This window comes from Stenella coeruleoalba, assembly GCF_951394435.1.
Source record: "Stenella coeruleoalba genome assembly, chromosome: 7".
NCBI lineage: Eukaryota > Metazoa > Chordata > Mammalia > Artiodactyla > Delphinidae > Stenella > Stenella coeruleoalba.
The window spans coordinates 102,111,211-102,129,795 of record NC_137153.1 but is presented as its reverse complement, the minus strand read 5'-3'; the positions used below and the strand labels follow the sequence as shown (position 1 = coordinate 102,129,795).

The 18,585-nt window shown below is 46.9% G+C and overlaps 2 protein-coding genes across 6 annotated transcripts in view; one reads left to right on the top strand and one right to left on the bottom strand.

Moving 5' to 3' along the window:
* Nucleotides 1-18,585, bottom strand: part of SNX30 (sorting nexin family member 30) — a 121,550-nt gene that overhangs the window by 8,130 nt on the left and 94,835 nt on the right. For 2 of the 5 annotated variants that reach the window (XR_013829058.1, XR_013829061.1), the window contains 3 exons: nucleotides 12,402-12,554; nucleotides 2,316-8,819; nucleotides 364-1,117 (listed from right to left, as the gene is read on the bottom strand). Coding sequence is in view for 1 of the 5 variants with exons in the window: in XM_079926299.1 (XP_079782425.1) it covers nucleotides 8,760-8,819; nucleotides 12,402-12,554 (213 nt within the window). In the remaining 4 variants the exon portion in view is untranslated. Of the gene's footprint in view, nucleotides 1-363; nucleotides 1,118-1,450; nucleotides 8,820-12,401; nucleotides 12,555-18,585 lie in introns of those variants that run through there. The other 3 variants (XR_013829059.1, XR_013829060.1, XM_079926299.1) reach the window with 3 other exon arrangements.
* Nucleotides 12,562-16,754, top strand: LOC307188757 (ubiquitin-like protein FUBI). The gene is given in 2 exon segments (XM_079926300.1): nucleotides 12,562-13,009; nucleotides 13,012-16,754. Coding segments are annotated over 2 exon segments (399 nt in total). The 5' UTR covers nucleotides 12,562-12,720; the 3' UTR covers nucleotides 13,122-16,754.

Below are 18,585 nucleotides of genomic sequence, written 5' to 3'. Positions count from 1 at the left end.
ATACAAATCAACATCTCTATGAAACAAAAACAGGCTCACGGATATAGAGAACAGACTTGAGGTTGCCAAGGGAAAGGCGGGGGAGGGAAGGAATGGTAGTTTGGGATTAGCAGAGGCAAACTATTATATAGGATGGATAAACAACAAGGTCCTACGGCACAGTACAGCGAACTATATTCAACAGCCTGTGACAAACCATAATGGAAAAGAATATGAAAAAGAATATATATAACAGAAGAAATTAACAACACGGTAAATCAACTCCACTTCAATAAAAAGTTTTTTTAAAAGGAAAAAATAGTTTCTCTTTAGAGTAATGGCATAGGTGTTGAAAGGTTTTAAGCAGGAACATGGAATGCTTACCTCTATCTTAGAAAGAGGACTCCCGCAGCACTGAGAATGAATTGGCGGAGGAAGGAGCGGGCAAGACTTGCAGAAGGAAGACGAGCAGAGAGACCTCTGCATGAATCCAGGTGAAGGATGGTGGTGGACCGACACTGGGTAAGAAGCTATGAGGATGGAGAAAGGTTAGATGGACTTGGAGAAATATTTGCAAGCTAGAGGTCAACAGAAGTTGGTGTGGATAAGCTGCAAAGGGTGAGGTAGAGGGAGGCAAGAATGACTCAGATCTGGGGTTCAGGCAACCCCAAATCTCCTTCCTAAGGAGGCAGAGATCCTCGCTGAGACAGGCAACATCGGCAGAGAAGGTGGGACGGGGAAGATGAGTTCAAGGCCATGCTCTACCTCGCTAAACAAACTCTCACCAATATGCTCATTCCTCTGGACCACCTAGCCTCCCCAACCCTAGCCCCTGAACCGGTTCCCCAACCTAAATGAATCTGATCATTGGCTTCTCCATTCCTATCCTAAAAAAACTTGCTCTTAACATCTAGAATAATTTCCTTGTTTGTCCACATTGACCCTGCCATAAACGTGTGGGTTTTCACCTAAGCTGGGCTCTCAACACCCTAGTATTGACTCTTTTTCAACCCCACCTGTCACCAGGGCAGTAGTGTCACACCTTTTCCGCTTTCTCCAGGTCTTCTAGCAGACGTGCTAACCCATTGGTTCTCAAAGTGTGGTTCCTGGGTCAGCATCATCAGCATCCCATGGGAACCTATTAGAAATGCAAATTCTCAGGCCCTACCCAAATCAAACTCTGGGGGTGGGGCCCCAAAACTGGTGTTTTCACAAGCTCTCAGGCTTAGGAACCACTGTTCTAAGCTATGGGCCTTTTTCTCCTTACGAACTTTTGCTGAGTCCCCCTCCTCCTCTCCCTGCATCCTTAATTCTTGAGGCCCCCAAAGCCCTGCCCTTGGTTCCCTTCCCAGGTAATCTAGTCTACCAGAACTCTCTTTCCAACAATCTAGTCAACACCTCCCCCTGGGTTTCCTCAAACGTAAGTCCAAACCAAATTCTTCTCCTACCCCACCATCTAAGCCTATCCTTCACCTTCTGTTTTCCTCTTGATTGATTTCATATTTCAGTAAATGGCATCACCTCCCAGCTCCCAGGCTGGAAATCTCCAAGTAATCTCTGACCCCCTCCCCTCACCACAGAAATCCATCCCCCTTTCTATCACTTCTTTTTTATGATCTAGTCCCATCTATTCCCCAGACCTTCAGTCTGACTACAATCCTCCATCATATTATTTTCATAATCTTCTTTAAAGGAAAACAGTTTAAAAAATGATATATCTCCCTTTTAAATTTTCAACTGGCAAAGCACACAGGAAGGACTGTTATGGGAACATCCTTGATATTTAAGTTGGCCATATTTGAACAATAGGACAAGTCTTTCCATAAGTGTTATCACATAATGTGGGCCCAGCAGACCCTTAGGTGCAGACCATTATTGCTAGTCCTATCGGCAACCTTCCAGGAAAGGCATGTCTTCATTTCAAAGATCATAATACTGAATTTCAGAGAGATGTGACTTGCCCAAAGCCACATACCTAGAAAGTAGAAAAGCTGACATTTGATCCCAAATCTCTTATCCCACACCTTGCTGCCTCATTTTGTATAACTGAAGCCTTATATTAATGGTGTCTTCTATCCGTAAGCCAAGTTTAGCACCAGTTTAAGTCCATTTCCAGTGCATTGCCATCATTAGGTAAGCTTAACTGAGCATTCTGGTCTCTAATTTACAACACACTTGCACGCTCAAGTGAGCTACAGACATTTCTTCTTTCTTTACAGATTTTTTTAAAACGTAGGAATCAAAAAAAAAAAAAAATCAGGAAATGACTGGCTCTCAGAATATGACATTGTGCTTTGCTACGGGATAGAATAGGAAGAAATCCTTTATGTAATTACCTGCGCTGGCTGCCAGCCTTCCTGCCAATCACGGTTACAGATGGACATTGGGTGGTTTCTTCATGTCCTCAGATTGGTGTCACCTTGTAAGATGTAGGAGAGGGCAAACTGAGGACAAGTCCAAAAAGAAATGAAGAATAAAAACAGTTAAATTATAGGGTTTTTTCCTGTCGCTATGCATATCCTGATTCTTGCAGGCAAATGGATACCTCTTCAGAGAGAATAACAAGAGGCACGCATGTTTCCCTGTCCTAGAAAGCCGTACAAACGGAACGTGACTCAAGGTAAAGAAAGCGTCTTTTATAGGTTTATTGGTCCATTACTTTAAGTTAATTGAGGTAAAGAAACCTGTTTTAAATTTACAAGCTAACAGTTTATCAAGCAATACAAATTCTTTTGTTTACCTTGAAATGTAATACTAATCCCATAGTACACAAAGGACAGAATTTTTTATACGCAGATATATGAAAAAAAGTGGACAAAAACCTCATGCCAGCATCAAAAATGCAACAAGAACTTTTTTCTCTTTATAATCTCTGGGTTCCACAACAAAGGAAAAAAAAAAGGTGACATTCTTTTTAAAGTTTGGTAGCTTCATGAAACAAAGACTTTGATCTGGAAATAAGTTGCCTTCTCATCTAGGACACACATTCTCAAGCACATTTATTTTTTTTTCCCACAGCTTTTGATGTGGCTGAACAGCAGCATGGAGAGAAGAGCACACATTTACACGGAGGACTTGATCAATACCTCAGGGTTTTTCTTGTAAAATTTTAAATGTAAAGAATGATTTCTAAAATAATAAACAGTCCATAATTTGGACATGACCTAAGCAAAAGGCTTTTTTTTTGCTTGTTTGTTTTTCCAACAGTTAAAATACAAGTTAGAAAGTTTGCTGGCAGCTTATTTCACGGGAATATATCAGATGTACATCATGTCTGAACGCATTCCCGACACACAGACATCAAGGGAACAGGTACAAGAGTACAACGGACCAAAACCTCAGGGGTGCCCAGGAGAACGGTGCTGACTGCTAAGAACTGCTGGTTTGTTATTCGACGGGGGCCCAGCTGACACGGGCCTTGTTTTATCCCACGGAGTCACATTTTTGTTTGCAATGTACTTTCCCCTCCCCACTTCCCCACTGGGGAAAAAGCAACCCCCCTTCCCTCCTTCCAGTATCATTTGTGACTGGAGGGATGGTCTGAGACTGTGAGCCAGCCTGTCACACAGGGGAGCTGGCAGGTGTCACCTGCTCACACCTGGCCTACCGGCCACCCAGAATCACCCGGTGAGAGGGCAGCGCCGCCCAGAGAGGCGCACGTGCTGTCCCCAATCGCTGGTTTTAACAGTAAAAGCTCTCTGACAAAGGACTAAATTACGTGTGTCAGCAGCACGTTTCGTGTTTTTGGCATTTCAACCTGCGGAGAATTTCTATGTAAAGTATGCTGCTCTGAGGCCCCCACGGTATCTTTTAAGAAGCTGTTCTACAGAATCAGGGTAAACATTTAATATTGTCGTAATCTATAGAGTTCTCTGTATCTAAGTGATTTGTCGATGCTGATACCGTAATATCAAAAATGTGCCAAAAGGCACTAAATTAATCTTTCACACTTTAAAACAACAACGACAACAACAACAAAAAGGTTTTGTGGTCCCTGTGTTTCCTTACATTATCAAAAATATCATTTGGCAATAGCAATACTTAGCTTTCTCCTCCCAAAAGGCAGCCCTAATTATGAACCTCACTTTCTTGCTTGTTTCTTTAAGAGGAACAAAGACTGGCTATGTTAGGCCTCAAGTATTTAAACTGAACAACTGATTACATCTCTAAAAACTCTTTCTATCCAGAATCTAAAAAACAGTAGTTGAAGAATAAGGCATATTAGCAGGTGTTGACAACTTCTCAAAAAGTAGAGTTAGGCTTTTAACAGTCTGTGGCATTTCTAAAAGTCTGGATTTGTTGACTTTCAAGTGCTAAATACACAAAATGTTTATGAATCAGACAAATATCTTACTGGTTTGTTAATGTTATTTTTTCAAAGCACTTATTTACAGACTATCTACAGTAGTAAAAACTACCTCGATAACATTTCTTCTGCCACACAGAAGGGGTCAGACAGTCACACCCGGAGAGCATTTCAAAGACATCTGATTAAGAAAAAACAGTCACACTCCCTGTAACTGCCCCCCACCCCAAACCTTTTCTAACGTAGACAGCCCTGCGCATGCTCTGATCTGTGCAACTATGGAGAGACCAGACATCCTTAATACAGAAAGCAAAACCACCTATTGGGTGGGTTGATGAAAAATCAGGTTCCTGGTTTATTCACTCAATTAACAAACCACAAAGAGGCGAACAACTCCCAACACACCCAGCTCAATCTGTAGGTCTGGCCCGGGGGATGGCAGGTAAATTTGAGGGAAATGTCATCTGAATAGAGAAAACACAGTAAGTGAGAGGGCGTGTTCAATCTGGTGGCACATGGAGGACTTTTGAAAGGGAGAAGGTACACCCAAATTCCCAAAACAATTTTGCAGACAGGGATGGCCAAAGCAGTGTTACCCCAGCCTCAGGATGAGATGACCCAGTTTCCACAGACCTTGAAAGTAGGTGTCTGGGAAGGTGGGGGCCAGGACTGGTGTGCCGTACCCTGACAACGGGCAGACCTGTGTTGGGTCTTGGGATGGGTTAAAACTGGGCTCTACTCTGGCTGCTCTAAAGGGCCGTTTCTGCTCAGAAGACAGGCTGCTCTGGCCCTGGCTCTCCCACCACTCTCACCAGCTCAGGACACAGGGCAGAGGATGACTCTTGTGTGGCCCAACGAATGGCATCAAAACAGAGCCAGGTGCCCGTGATTTCAATGCTATCAACAGCAGGGCCAAGTCACACAACCTCTGGGTGCCTCTTGGGCTGATACCGTCCCAAGGGAAAGTCCATGTGCACACTGCCACACGGCATCGTGCCCTTCTCTAAACAGAACAGCCCATCGTCCCAACACAAATGGCAGCCTCACAGGAAACGAGCAGCAGGTGCGCATTTAATTCCCTTGTGTGGACAGCCACTGAGAAAACACATTCAAGTCAGTAACATGAAGGACACACTCTGGGTGTGGCTGAAATTTGGCATGAAGACAAACTTAGGTTACATCCACCACCATCCCCAGAGTCGTGCTGGTATTTGTTATTTCAGCTATAGAAAGGTGTGTGGTGGGTTCAATGAGCAGCACGGTGAAATAAGAGCCCGTCACATCCATCATCACACTTTTCTGAGGTCACCCAGGAATCATCGTTAAGTCTTTAAAAATGATAAAATCCAACCCCAAACCTAGCTCGAGCAGGGGCAGTGGTTCCTTGCTTTGAGCAGAGCAGCCTAGAGTCTTCTTGGAGATCCAGCATGTGGTAAGGACGAGCAGTGTCCATATCGGCTGCAAATCGCAACTGCTCTCTTCAACCTCACCTGCATCTTTAAGATCTGCTCAGTTTCTAGGAATTCTCTCTTCTGCCCTAGCCTGGATCTCTCACCCAGGTGAACTGAACCTTTCACTTCCCCGGCCCAGGGACAGCTGACAGGGATGACTTTCCACTCCACTGCCACGTGCTCAAGTCTCAACCTGTCCACGTGTGTCTGCCTGAGGTAAGACACATCCTCAAGCAAAAACCTCTTGGAAAATAAATACAAGAGAGGAGTCAGTGATCTCAGCACCCCGACTTTTGTGGAGCCAAGAAGGATGGGGTGATGAAGCCTCTACGGGGCAGTCTTTGGCACATAAGTCTCTGGGTTACACTTCTCACAGGGAATCACCTTCATGCTGATGGAGATGGAGAGGTGAATGCTTGGGACTGCTGACCCTCGGGGGCCCGAGGGAGCCGCAGGGGTGGGAAGGGCTGGAGGGCCTCCTCCGCTGCCTACTGTCCCTGGCATTCTGCGCCAGCCTCCTCACCTCATCAGATGCCAGCCAGAAGTAAGGGACAAAGGTCCCTTTTCTGTAAAGACCATTTCTCCAAGGAAGTCTGCAAGTCTCCAAGGAAGATACCCTGGTCCTCCAAGCTCTGCTGTCAATGGCACGCTGGAGGTCGGTTTGCCTTTTCCAGCTCTCTCTGGAGTCTTAAAGCACAGGCACATCACAGGGAGACCAAACAAACTGAGAAAGATAAAAGCCCAAGATGCCTGCATCCCTTCAGAACCAGTCTTCTGCCTCCAATAATGTAAGGGGATGACTGTGTACCCCAACCCCTTCCCCATATATCCTAGCAAGGAACCTGATGGTTTTTTCTTTTTTTTTTTTTTTTGGTAGGGCTGCCTTCTTGCCCATCTAACCCTTCCACAGGAATGTGCCTGGGCTTCGGCAACTAGCAGCAGACTAGAGTCTAGTCTTCCTGGAACTCCTTCCACAGTTCTTTCCAAGCTTGCATCACACTGGACAACATTTTTAAAGCATACGTTCCACCAGGCAAGACTTCACATGTTCCCAAAGGTAAGCATTCGCCTCTGGGTCAGTCTAGTGTTTTCTGCCAAATAGCCGTAGGAGGCCATCAACCCACTATCACATGCATGCCCCGATTCCACCAGCAAGCTTTCAGGCTGGACCTGGACGTTGACACCCACACCAACAGGATGGTTTAGAGGTAGAAGGAAACACTGACTCACCACTCGGGGTCTGTGGACTGTTCTCACCCTTCTGCTTCAATGAATCATCTCTAATTGTACCAAACAGAAAATTCACATCAAAGGATTTTAGAATGGCACAAATGGGGTCTAACAGTGTGCACAAGTACCAACTGATGTACAAATTATCACTTAAACCGCCACTTTTTCAAACACGGTGAAGCAGAACCAAACTGTCCTGGGCTGTCCAACGGCTGCCCCACCAGCATCACAGCCGTGGCTGCCCCAAGATCTGCAGCTAGAAGCGGAATGCAGTGACCTCAGCAGTCTGCACGTTGACCAGTATTTGCAGGTTCACTTGCAAACGCAGCAGTGTCTCAGCACAGCTGTTTTATTAAAAAAAAATAATCCTACCGCTTATTTGAGGCTCAGATTTGTAATTTTATAGAGATGAGCCACAGACGAGAGAACACAAACATGACACAGGTAGCTTTAACTTCATGAGGGGAAAAAAACAAGCTGGAGGAGAGATCCTCTTTGTCTGTCTGTTTTGTGTTGACACACTTGAAAAGGAAACCTGCTAATAGTTTGAAATGAAGACTTTAGATGCAGCCGTCCCCAGGAACGTGGCTGCAAACTGAGGAGGTTTCCGCTTAACCAGTAGCAAAGAGTTCGCTGTCACACTTGGCATCTTCAAGGCCCACCTGGATACAGACTCTTCTTCCTGACTAGGAAAGAGTAAGGTTAAAGCACTTCACGTAGAGCATTCAGACTGAGTTTACACATCTTGACTGTATCATAAGAATATGCCAGCCTCTCCCCAAAAGGATGCCCAAACATTCAGCCGACACAGCAGGAGACATTAAACTAGGAGTTTTTGGTGAGGTAAAGGCAAATTGCACAAAGCAGACATGGGAGGTGGCGCTTGGTATATGCCCGCTGACCTCAACACCTCGGAGCTACTCTGACTTCAAGACAACAGATGACCCCTAACAGGCCTAACTCTCTACCCTGATGACATTTAACAAGCAAAAGAACATCGAAGAACGTCACAGAGAAAAATGCACCTTTTTTTCATTTTACACAAAACAGTTTCCAATCTACTACATTTTAGTGTCAGAAACAAGTTCGGGGTGCACTGCCCCCTCAGCTTCCCAAGGCATCGCATAAAGGACAAGGATGCTAGCTTGCTTGCTCTAGCATGGACGCACCTAGACACTGATTAAACGGTCCTATGCGAACCGGAAACCATAACACAGGTGTCACTCATGACAGGCAGGCAGCAGGCCACACTCAGAGCTACACTGTACATTAAGGGCTTTCCACAGAGGCGCCGACACCTCCTTCTAGGCCAAGGCGAGTCGAGGCCCGTGGAGGTCGATTCCAGAGCCACTGTGCATCCACGGAAGGCAGGAGCTGCCTTCTGTCCATGCCTTCCTCACGGCCTTGCAAGGCAGGACCCGGGTTCTCCTCCACGGCAGGCAATTCTGCCGTCCCCAAAGAGGGGACTGTAACGAGATGTCAGAATGTCAGCTGAGGGCTGTCTTGTCCCTCAGTTTCAAATCCTCGTAGTGTCCCACCGAACAGGTTCCTTCACACCACGGAGGTATGCTTCTTCTGCTGAGAGATGATGACAGCCTTACAGACGCCACCAAGGAATAAATACTCACTGAAAACAACTGTCGGACAAAGGTGGGGGGGAAGGGAAAGAAATACACAAACGAGAGATGTTTCTGTGTTGTTTTCTTGGTGCTACCTCTCTAGCACTGCAGGGACATTCCGGTGTGGGCGCCATGCCCGGCATAGGTAGGAGAGTCTCTGTCCCAAGAAGGAGCTTACTTGGCCTCTTGCTTCTCCTGCAGTAGTGGGATAATCGACTCCCAAGCCATGAGGCACTGGAACGACAACACACACACACACACAGAGCATCAGCGTGGAGTTTCAGATTTCAGGGTCAGCGTCTTCATTCTGCTTTGATCTATACCCTCACACTGTCAATCCTGCTGGGTCACCTTGGTCTAACGACACCTACATGTATTACGCAGAGCTAGCAGCAAGAAGGGAGGCAACAGGTATTTGACTACATCTCCCCCTGCCCCCATCTCTAAGAAAGACTGCAGCGTCTCTATGAGCCTAAATGCACTGTCCGTAAAGTTCCTATCAGTGAGTGGAAATGTATTCACTGAAAGAAATTCCTTCCATTCCAAAAGCAGGAGAGAGGGCAGGCTGCAAACCCTAGGCCCTAGGTTCTCAGCCAGGATGAAGACACTGCTCCAGGTGTGGGTGGCGCCTGCAGGAGTATGTAAATTGTCTTGGAACGGGCCAGCCACCTGACCCAGAGGGGGCGGAAAACCCGCTCTTCTTCAGCCACCTCAGATCTCCTTGTATGGGCCACTCCCGGATCTCCCATAAAGGAAAATGGGGAGAGGGAACTCTACTTGTTGAGTTTTATCATGTCCAGACACTGTTATGTATTTTACATTCATTGTCACTAGTCCTCGGAACAACTCTAGCAAGTAGAATTATTATTTATTACACAAACACACATTTCACAGGTGGGGAAAATGAGACCCAGAGAGGTTAAAAAAAAACTTTCCCAAGACACACAGCTCATGAGCGGCAGAGCTCGTGATTCCAAAGTGGACGTTCTTTCCACTACACACGTGCCTTTCATTCCAGACCCTTCAGAAGAGCCAAGAACCTGGAAGATGCTGGCCCTCTCCTCTGAGAGCACGCTGCTCGGCAGAAATGACCTGCCCTTCGAGCAGTCTCTTGCATAAAGAGGAGAGAAGAACCACATAAGGCCTTTCTTAGGAGCAGCCCAAGGGTGAAGCAAGGCTTTGTGTTAAGTCATCTGGGGAGGAGACCTGAGGATGGGGGAGGAGAGACGCATCCCTAGATCAAGCCGGATGAAGGGAGTGGTGCAATAGCTCCTTGCTTCCTTCCTTGGTGACTCTGAGGTTGGAGAAGCAGCTGGACTCAGACCCTGCCCTACAGAAGGCAGCCCAGGGAAAAAAAAAAAAAAAAAAAAGAAGGAAGCCCAGGGAGCCTCAAGGAGCTTGCTGTCAGCAAGAGACCCAGTGTGGGGTCCGTGGCATCCTGGGTCCTGTTCTCTCCCTCGGCCATCATCTCTGATCTGGAAGGTTCTTCTATGTCAATGATGGGAACCAAGGCCACACCAGCTTGCTTTTTCTTTCTTTTCTTTTTAGCATTTTTAAAACGTATTTTATTATACAACTATTACATGGAAACATTTTCATTGTAAAAAACTTCAAAAACTACAAAGGAAGCAAAAGGTCCCCTTGACCAGAGACCCAACTAAATACCAGCTTTCTTCACAAAGTTAACCACTGGACAAACACTCAAGCTTTTTCCCACCCCAGGACCCTTAAATATGTTGCTCCCTTTGCCTGGAATACTTGCTGTCTCCGAGACTCAGGTTAAATGTTACTTCCTCAGATTGGCCTTTCCTGCCCACTCTACCTGCCCCCTTCCATCCTGATCTGAATGATGCCCCCTAGTCTTTCCTCCCAGTTTCCTGTTCTTTTCTTGTAGGGCACGTATTTCTCTGAAAAGGTGGGATTCTTGGATTAACATCTATCCTCCACTAGACAGACGGCTCCTTAATGGCAGGAGTCCTGCCACTTTGTTTACCGATGTGTACCTGGTCCCTTGTACACAGACAGTACACAAAAAGCATCGGTGAAATATAAGTAGGAGCCAAGACGAGGCCCCAAGACAGTGGCCCTGTTTGCAGTATAGCGGCAAGATGTGGATAAAGGCCCTGGGTTTGAGTCCTGGGACGCGGGCCTTGGGAACACTGGAATTAATCACCAAGAGGAGGAATGAACATCCAACTGAGTCAGCACTGGTGCAGTGGGAAGCGGGGCTAGAGTGAGCGCACGAGGGAAGGAAGCACCATTCACTGAGTATCCACCATCTGCCAGGCACATTAGAGGTTCTCGGGTATCATTTCATTATTTCTTCACCATCATTCAATGGATAAGGATCACTCCCATCTTGCAGATGAAGAAACAAAGGCGCAGAGAGGCACCCTGTCTAAGAGCACAGTCAATAGAGGAATGAGGCCTTGGCTGCACACGGAATGATGTTTCCACCTTTGGGCAGTCAGGACTGTCCCCAAAGATCCGTGGTCTCTGTCCCCCTCACTGACCGTGTGTGGTTAATTCTCAGACCTGTGGACCCGGAGAGCCAAGTCCGATCCTAGTTCAGTCATTCACAAGGTGAGTGACCTTGGGCAGAGTTTTAAAACCTTGCTGAGCTTCCATTTCTTCAGCTTTCAATTGAAAGCCCCTAAAACTCACTTCACAGTGTCATGATGGGGGTTAAATTTAAATTTAATGAGATCACATATGCAAAGCATTCGGCCCAGTGCCAATGCAGACGCACGGTGGGGGTCCCATGAGAAAGGTACTGAGGAGAGGCGTACGCCACCTTCCCCCTTCCCTGTGAAACAGCCCTTACTAAGACCTGGCAAGTAAGGGCCATTCCATGACTTTCTTCCTTAACCCTCCTCCCGATCAAGATGCGGACACACTGCCTCTGCACAGCAGCCAGAACCAGCAAAGCTTTTGAAAAAGACGGATTCTTCCAGCTTGAGATGACGACGTGTTTCTAGAATTGTGATGGGAGTAGCTGAGTTAATGCTTGTTCAGCTTGATTTTAAGTCTACAGGTTACTCGTTGAATTATCACTGGGCCATTCTTCGTCGATAACTTTAAGCTTTAAGGAATATGGGAATTCGTCAGCAGCAATGACCTAGGGTTGGACACGCTAGGAGCAAACGTTGAGGATACTCCGCTGCAGCCTGATGACAGCTGCGTGTGTGTGAGGGTGGCGGGCAGGACGCCTACCTTGAAGTCCACAGCTTAAGGGGACTCAGCAAAAAAACTGTTTTTAAAAGTTTTCTTTTGTAATCCTACATCCCTTTGTTTTAGGTACTTAAAAACAGTACTTCAAAGTCTATTTTTAAAAAACAAACAGTATTTTGATAAGGGGTCTCTAGGCTTCACCAGATGACCAAAGGGACCCACAGCACAATGAAGGGAAGAACCCCTGTGTGAAGAACCACAGAACAGCTTAAAGGAACCCCGAAGCCTCTATCAACTGGGGACATCCCTGCGCTGTAGGCCTGACTGACTGGGAAGCAGCCGCTGGAAGGGCTAAAGGGCTTGGAGGATAAAACTGCTGCTTCCATCAGCAGGGTGTGCAAGTGAAACTCCTGTGGGCACCCAGGCCCCCCCCCGCCCCACCCCCCGGCTTCCAAACCCAGCACCACATCTAGCACAGCAGGGTGAGGACACACAGGGGTTGCTAAGACTAAACACGTAAATTAAGGGAAGGAGATGGGCCCGGCAGGACCCTTCTGGACTTCTGGCAGGCCCCGACCAGAGGCTCTGGCCATTAGAAACGCTTCCTCAAGGAGAAGACTGTCATCCTGTCAGCCTGCTCATTACCTTCTCATAATACTGGATGTTCTTGTCGGCCATTCCCATGAGCAGCTGCCGGAAGTCCTGCCTCTTGCTGTTCTGCCACCTCTCCATGTCAGCTTTCAGATCAGCATTGAAACACTCCATCCGATCCTGACATTTCTCCACATTTGCTGGTACCTGGAAGGGGGATGCATACACAGGAGCTCTGTATGTGTGACGGGTACCTCATGCCCCTATGCTCACACATTTGTGAGAGGCCAGATTACTGCCTTAAAATGCCACGGCTCTTTCTCGACTCCATCTTCGCGGTAGCGGCAGCGGTATCTGCGGTTCAGTCGCCAACATGCAGCTCTTTGTCCGTGCCCAGGAGCTACACACTCTCGAGGTGACCGGCCAGGAGACGGTCGCCCAGATCAAGGCTCATGTAGCCTCATTGGAGGGCATCGCTCCAGAAGATCAAGTGCTGCTCGTGGCAGGCACGCCCCTAGAGGATGAGGCTCCCCTGGGCCAGTGTGCGGTGGAGGCTCTGAGCACTCTGGAAGTAGCCGGCCGCGTGCTTGGAGGTAAAGTCCATGGTTCCCTGGCCCGAGCTGGGAAAGTAAGAGGTCAGGCACCAAAGGTGGGCAAACAAGAGAAAAGAAGACGAAGACGGACCGGGCCAAGAGGCGTATGCAGTACAACCGGCGCTTTGTCAATGTTGTGCCTACCTCTGGCAAGAAGAAGGGCCCCAATGCCAACTCTTAAGTCCGTTGTCATCTTGGCTGGCTTTCTCTAATAAAGTCACTTAGCCCGATAAAAAAAAAAAAAAAAAAGAAAGAAAATGCCATGAACACACTCCCTCCTCTGGAGGCATTTATTTGTAGGCACAGCCTTGGGTTTCCAGATGTTAGAAAGAATTCTGAAAAGTGCTATCCTGACCCAAATTTTTAAACCCATCCAAGCCAAACAGTGACTTGTGGGGGAAACACCTGCCTGTTTACAAACAGGAAGAAGAAACGCTGTGATTCAGAGTCATATGTCTTTGGCCCCTTTTAGGACTCACCCATCCAAAAATGAAAATGTGTGCAGACTTTGCAAGTGTACAGCAGTAGCTGGTATTGCGCTGCTATTCTCCTAGGCCCCATATTGAAACTAGAAAAGAGGGTTTTCCATATAACATGAACTGTTCCATTAACCGTGACGTTTTGGTGATGCCTCTCTCCATTAACCAGAGAATGCACTGCAATAAGACTACTGGCCCACTTTATAAATCAACTGGAGACTTGTCCACACAATCCCCAGACAGCAGATAACCAAAAATAAAGAACTAAAATTGGGTAAGTCTGGGGAAATGGAAAGAAAGGTGTTTATGCATGTCAAAAACCGTGAAATACAAAGAAGAAATATACAGCAGGCTATTCCTAGTATTTCTTAAGGAAGTTTAGAAGGCTTTCTCAAAACGGAACTAGGTCCCCTGAATTTCACAACTTTCACTTTGCTTTGGTGAGTTTCATCCATCCTACACAGCTAGAAAGAAAATACCCAATATTATAAGAAGGTAATGGGAAATGATCACCCTGGTACCCAAAGCACAAAGCTGGCTTCTCTCCTAACACAGGAGCTCCACTGGACTTTGATGGTGCGTGGGAGGAGGCGGGCGGCCAACATGCCCAAAGCTGGGTCACACACCCGCCTGCCAAATGCTTTCCCAAAACAAGTGAGGCCTTGTACATTTTGTGTGCTGGGGCCTCTGATCCCAAATGTAACCATCAAGGTCAATCTCTACCAACCAGGGAAGTTTTATACCCAGACCTTATGGGCAGGAGCTGACCCAGAAACACCTCAGGCAAGGCCAAGCCTGAGGGAGCCAACGCCTTCAGGGCTTCCAAAGTGCTGAGGGCACTTAGCCGTCTGCCACCTAGACCATTTGGCCATGGCTGCAGTACACAGGAGCAGGGAAAGTGGAGCCGCCTAGGTGAGGGGATTCAAATGTGCCTGGCACAGGCACTAAACTTGGGAGAGACAAGGATGAGTCACAGAGGAAGGAATACAGTCAGTCATCCTGAGAGACTTAAAAGCAAGGAACTTTGGGGAATTCCCTGGCGTCCAGTGGTTAGGACTCGGTGCTTTCACCGCCATGGGCCCAGATTCTATCCCTGGTTGGGGAACTAAGATCCCACAAGCCGCTCAGCATGGCCGGAAAAAAAAAAAAAAAAAAATCAATAACAAGGAACCTGTTTTTTGAGGGTGGGGGTAGGGGAGCGTTCTCCAAAGCACTTAAACTTCTGGAAGAAATTTTTAAAAGGACTCGATTTTCCCTCCTGATCTAGGACTGAAGTCACTTTGCCTTCCCCTGCTGATTGACCTGTTACTGTTGGCCACCTTGAGGGAAACCAAAGTGTAAACAAGAGTGCCCTGGCTTTGCCTCTCCAGAGCCATTCCCTGACAAACATCCCAGGAACAAGCCTCAACAGGCACCCAGCGAACCAGCCTCTGGGCTGACCTCCCTTCCCTCCCCGCAGGCACAGGCCAGTTCCCTTCTTCCTCTCCTGGCCACTGCTCATTTTAGCATCTGGGGAAAAGTGCCCACGATCAACTTCCTGTTTAGTTAACTACTGCAGCAAGGAGGAAAGCAAAGCTCTGAGAGGAAAACCTCCTGGGACACGGTGAGAAGAGAGGAGCTAGGCTCTCTGATTCCAAGGAGTGCTCACCTAGCAAAGATTCCTGGGTCTGGTCTGAGCATGGAAACTCTGGACTGCATGATTGCCTGAGCCTCGATGTGGGAAGTATTTTTTAGCTTATCATTTTCCCAACACACTCCACGCTGGGTACAGAGGGAAAGTGCTTAGGTCTCAGCAGGCGAATCTCATCTCAAGTCACCCAGTCTAGTTGGGAAGAAAATGAACATGGCTGGACACTGCGGGGAGATGTTTCGAGCGCTTTCACTTCACTTGGAGCCTGTGATACGCACACTGTGAGGAGCAGCTGGAGGCTGAGGACAGCTTGGATGGGGGAGCCGGCTTCCCTGAAGAGGCGACTCTTCAAAGATGATGGAAGTGGGGCCTGTGACTCCAGAGGGATGGTACATGCAAGTGACAGAGATGAGACAACACCTGGACCCACCTCAGGAACAGCCAGCTCACAGGCCACAGAGCCCTCAAAGGCAGAGAGACAGAGAGAGCCCCAGCTGGCGGGGAGCAGATGAGAAACCTGGGGCTCTTCCTGAAGGCCAGGGGTTCTGAGGCCCATTTAACTCAGGAGTCCTTTTTGGAAAATAGAAACGCCTTGTGCTTCCTCTTACTATAGAGACAGTTCTAGAGCCAGACTTCCAGGGTGTGAATACTGCATCTACCACTTCCTAGATGGGTGACGTTGGGCCTCTCAACGCCTCAGTTTCTTTTTCTGGATGATACCCTCCACCTTATAAGGTTGGAATGAGGTTAGATGAGGCAGTACATGCATAAAACTCCTGGTACCTGGCATGTGTTAAGCGCCGAACCAATTATTTGTTAGTTCTGATCAGTATCAATACTGTAAAGCGCTGTTCACAAAAGATAATCTATCATTTGCATAACCCCTCAAGTCAAGAATATTTTACTGAACCTTATTCCATGTCACATCAAAAGGTTTCTTTTTTATTTTCCAAATATAAAATATTATAATACGACTAAACATGTTCTTTCAAACTTCATGCCACCCTTCACCCATGCTACCTCACCCCAAGATTTCACCAGAGATGAGAGATGAGTCAACACCAAACTATACTGGCCTGTGATCACCCTCAGTACCCTGGAGCCAGGGTGATGGCTGAAATACCAGAAGGGACAGATCAGACCAAACTGGTGGAGACAGAACTGACAGATTGGCAACCAACAGCACACAAGAAATAAAACATAGGAAGTCAGAGAGGAGACTGAAGTTTGGGTGGCAGTAGTCCACCATACGGCTCACGGTAAAGGACAGGTCCACAGACCAGATAAAGGAGGTAGCTGCAGCCATGGGAAGGGTGAGACCTCCCTCCACAAGAGGGGGCTGAGACAACTCAATAACAAAAACAAAGAACCCATTTTAAGATGAGTAAAGGTCTCCAACAGACATTTCTCTCAAGAAGTTATATAAATCGCCAACAAGCACATGAAAAGGTGCTCCCATCACAAATCCTGAGGGGAATGCAAACCAAAACCACCTCACGTCCATTAGGACGGCTACTGTTAACAGACCAACCAACCAGAAAATACAAGGAATGGCAAGGATGGAGAACATTGGAACCTTTGCACATGTGGAAGAGAGTATGGCAGTTCAACAAAAAATTACAGAATTACCGTATGATCCAGCAATTCCACTTCTAGGTATATACCCAAAAGACTGAAAGCAGGGCCTCAAAGAGATATCTGTACACCCACGTTCCCTGCAGCATTATTCGCAAAAGACATAAGATGGAAGCTACTGAAGTGTTCGTCCACAGATGAATGGATAAATAAAATGCGATATACACCTACAATGTAATATCATTCAGCCTTAAAGAGAAAGAAAATTCTGACACCTGCTACGACATGGATGAACCTTGAGGGCATTATGCTAAGTGAAACAATCCAGTCACAAAAAAACAAATACTACTTCATTATAACTGCCTATAAGCGATACCCAGAGTAGTCAAATTCATAGAAACAGAAAGTAGGAGAATGGTGGTTGCCAGGGACCAGAGGGAGGGGAAACAGGGCTTTGTTGTTCAATGAATATGGAGTTTCAGTTCCATAAGATGAAAGGAATTCTAGAGATTGGTTGCAACAATAATGTGAATTTACTATAACACTACTGAACTGCACAGTTAATAATGGTTAGGATGGTAAATTTTACGTTTTGTGTATTCTGCCATGATTAAAATTTTTTTTAATATATGGGGGAATAAAAGAGGGGGCTAAGGAGGGGAGAGCCAAAGGGTAGAAAAACTCATGGAAAAGCCTACATGTGTAGGCTTAATAAAGGAGTCAGCAAAAGTTACTAAGAAATATGGGCACAGAAGCAGGAAGTGAGTCAGAGACAGCAGAGCCATAGAAGCACAAGGGTGGAGGAGGTTACAAGAGGGAGGAGATGCGAGGGCTTAAAAAGAAGAGAATAAGAGAGATTGCGTGAGCTGCCTGAAGTGACCAGCTGCTGAAGTTGCCCAACTGCGGAGGAGGGCTGCTGGCAGCAGGTGCTTGGGCTTGCATTCCTCTCACTTTTGTTTCTTTCTGGATGGTGTCTTTGTGACAATCGATTCACTGACTAGTAACACCCTGCATTCCTTCCTAACTCAATGTTCTGATTTTTTGACTGAGGTACTGTTATCGAGTTATGCTACCTTGTACCTGCAGCAGGTAGAGATGGGAATAGCCGATGCTAACGGTCAGGTGTTGCTGATCACAAGATACCAAGAAGGGAAAAGAATCTCCAGACAAGACTTCAAAACACAACAATTTCTAAACAGAGGACAAGACTGCATTCTTCACATTGGTTCCCCTACCTCTCGTGAGAAGTTCCATTACAGAATATTGGTTGTGGAACGATGGGAGAAGGGTAACACGGGATGAGATTCAGCACGTGTGTGCTGGAGAGCAGGGTGGTAATGTGAATTCACTCAACATTCACTGAAAAATGTATCAATGAACTCTTTCCACGTGCCAGGCATCTCTCAGCCCTACGATATGGATCTCTACCTAAGTATCCTTCTTGGAGCTAGGCTGGAGGCATCACATTATCTGCTCCCATGAGGGCAGTAGGTTAATAAAGTCCCCAAAGATTATATAAGGCAGACATGATCCCAGTATCGGGGGAGAGGTGCCAGGACCAATGACAGAGCCAATTCAAGACGGTTGTCTTCTCGGCTATATGCCACTAAGTGAAAAGCAGGGCACAGCTTCCTAACTGGTGCTGTGTGAACAACAGCAATATTATCCCCCCAGCCCTCTGGGAAGCCAGAGTTCCAGGCTGGTCACCTCCAGTATCAAGCAACCTGCTCTTTGATCTCAGTGCGCCATACAAATATTTTCATTTTCTATGGAAGCTGTGAGATGAACAGAAGTTGAGGAAACACTGAGGCAGGGTAAAGATTGAGAAGAAGCTACTGAATTTGGCACATAGGAAGTCACTGGTGCCCTGAAAGAATGCTTTGAAAAAAAAATACATAAAAAGAAACAAGCTTCAGAGAATGGCAGCTGAGGAGGGAAAAGCGAGCGCCCAAGTGGAGAGC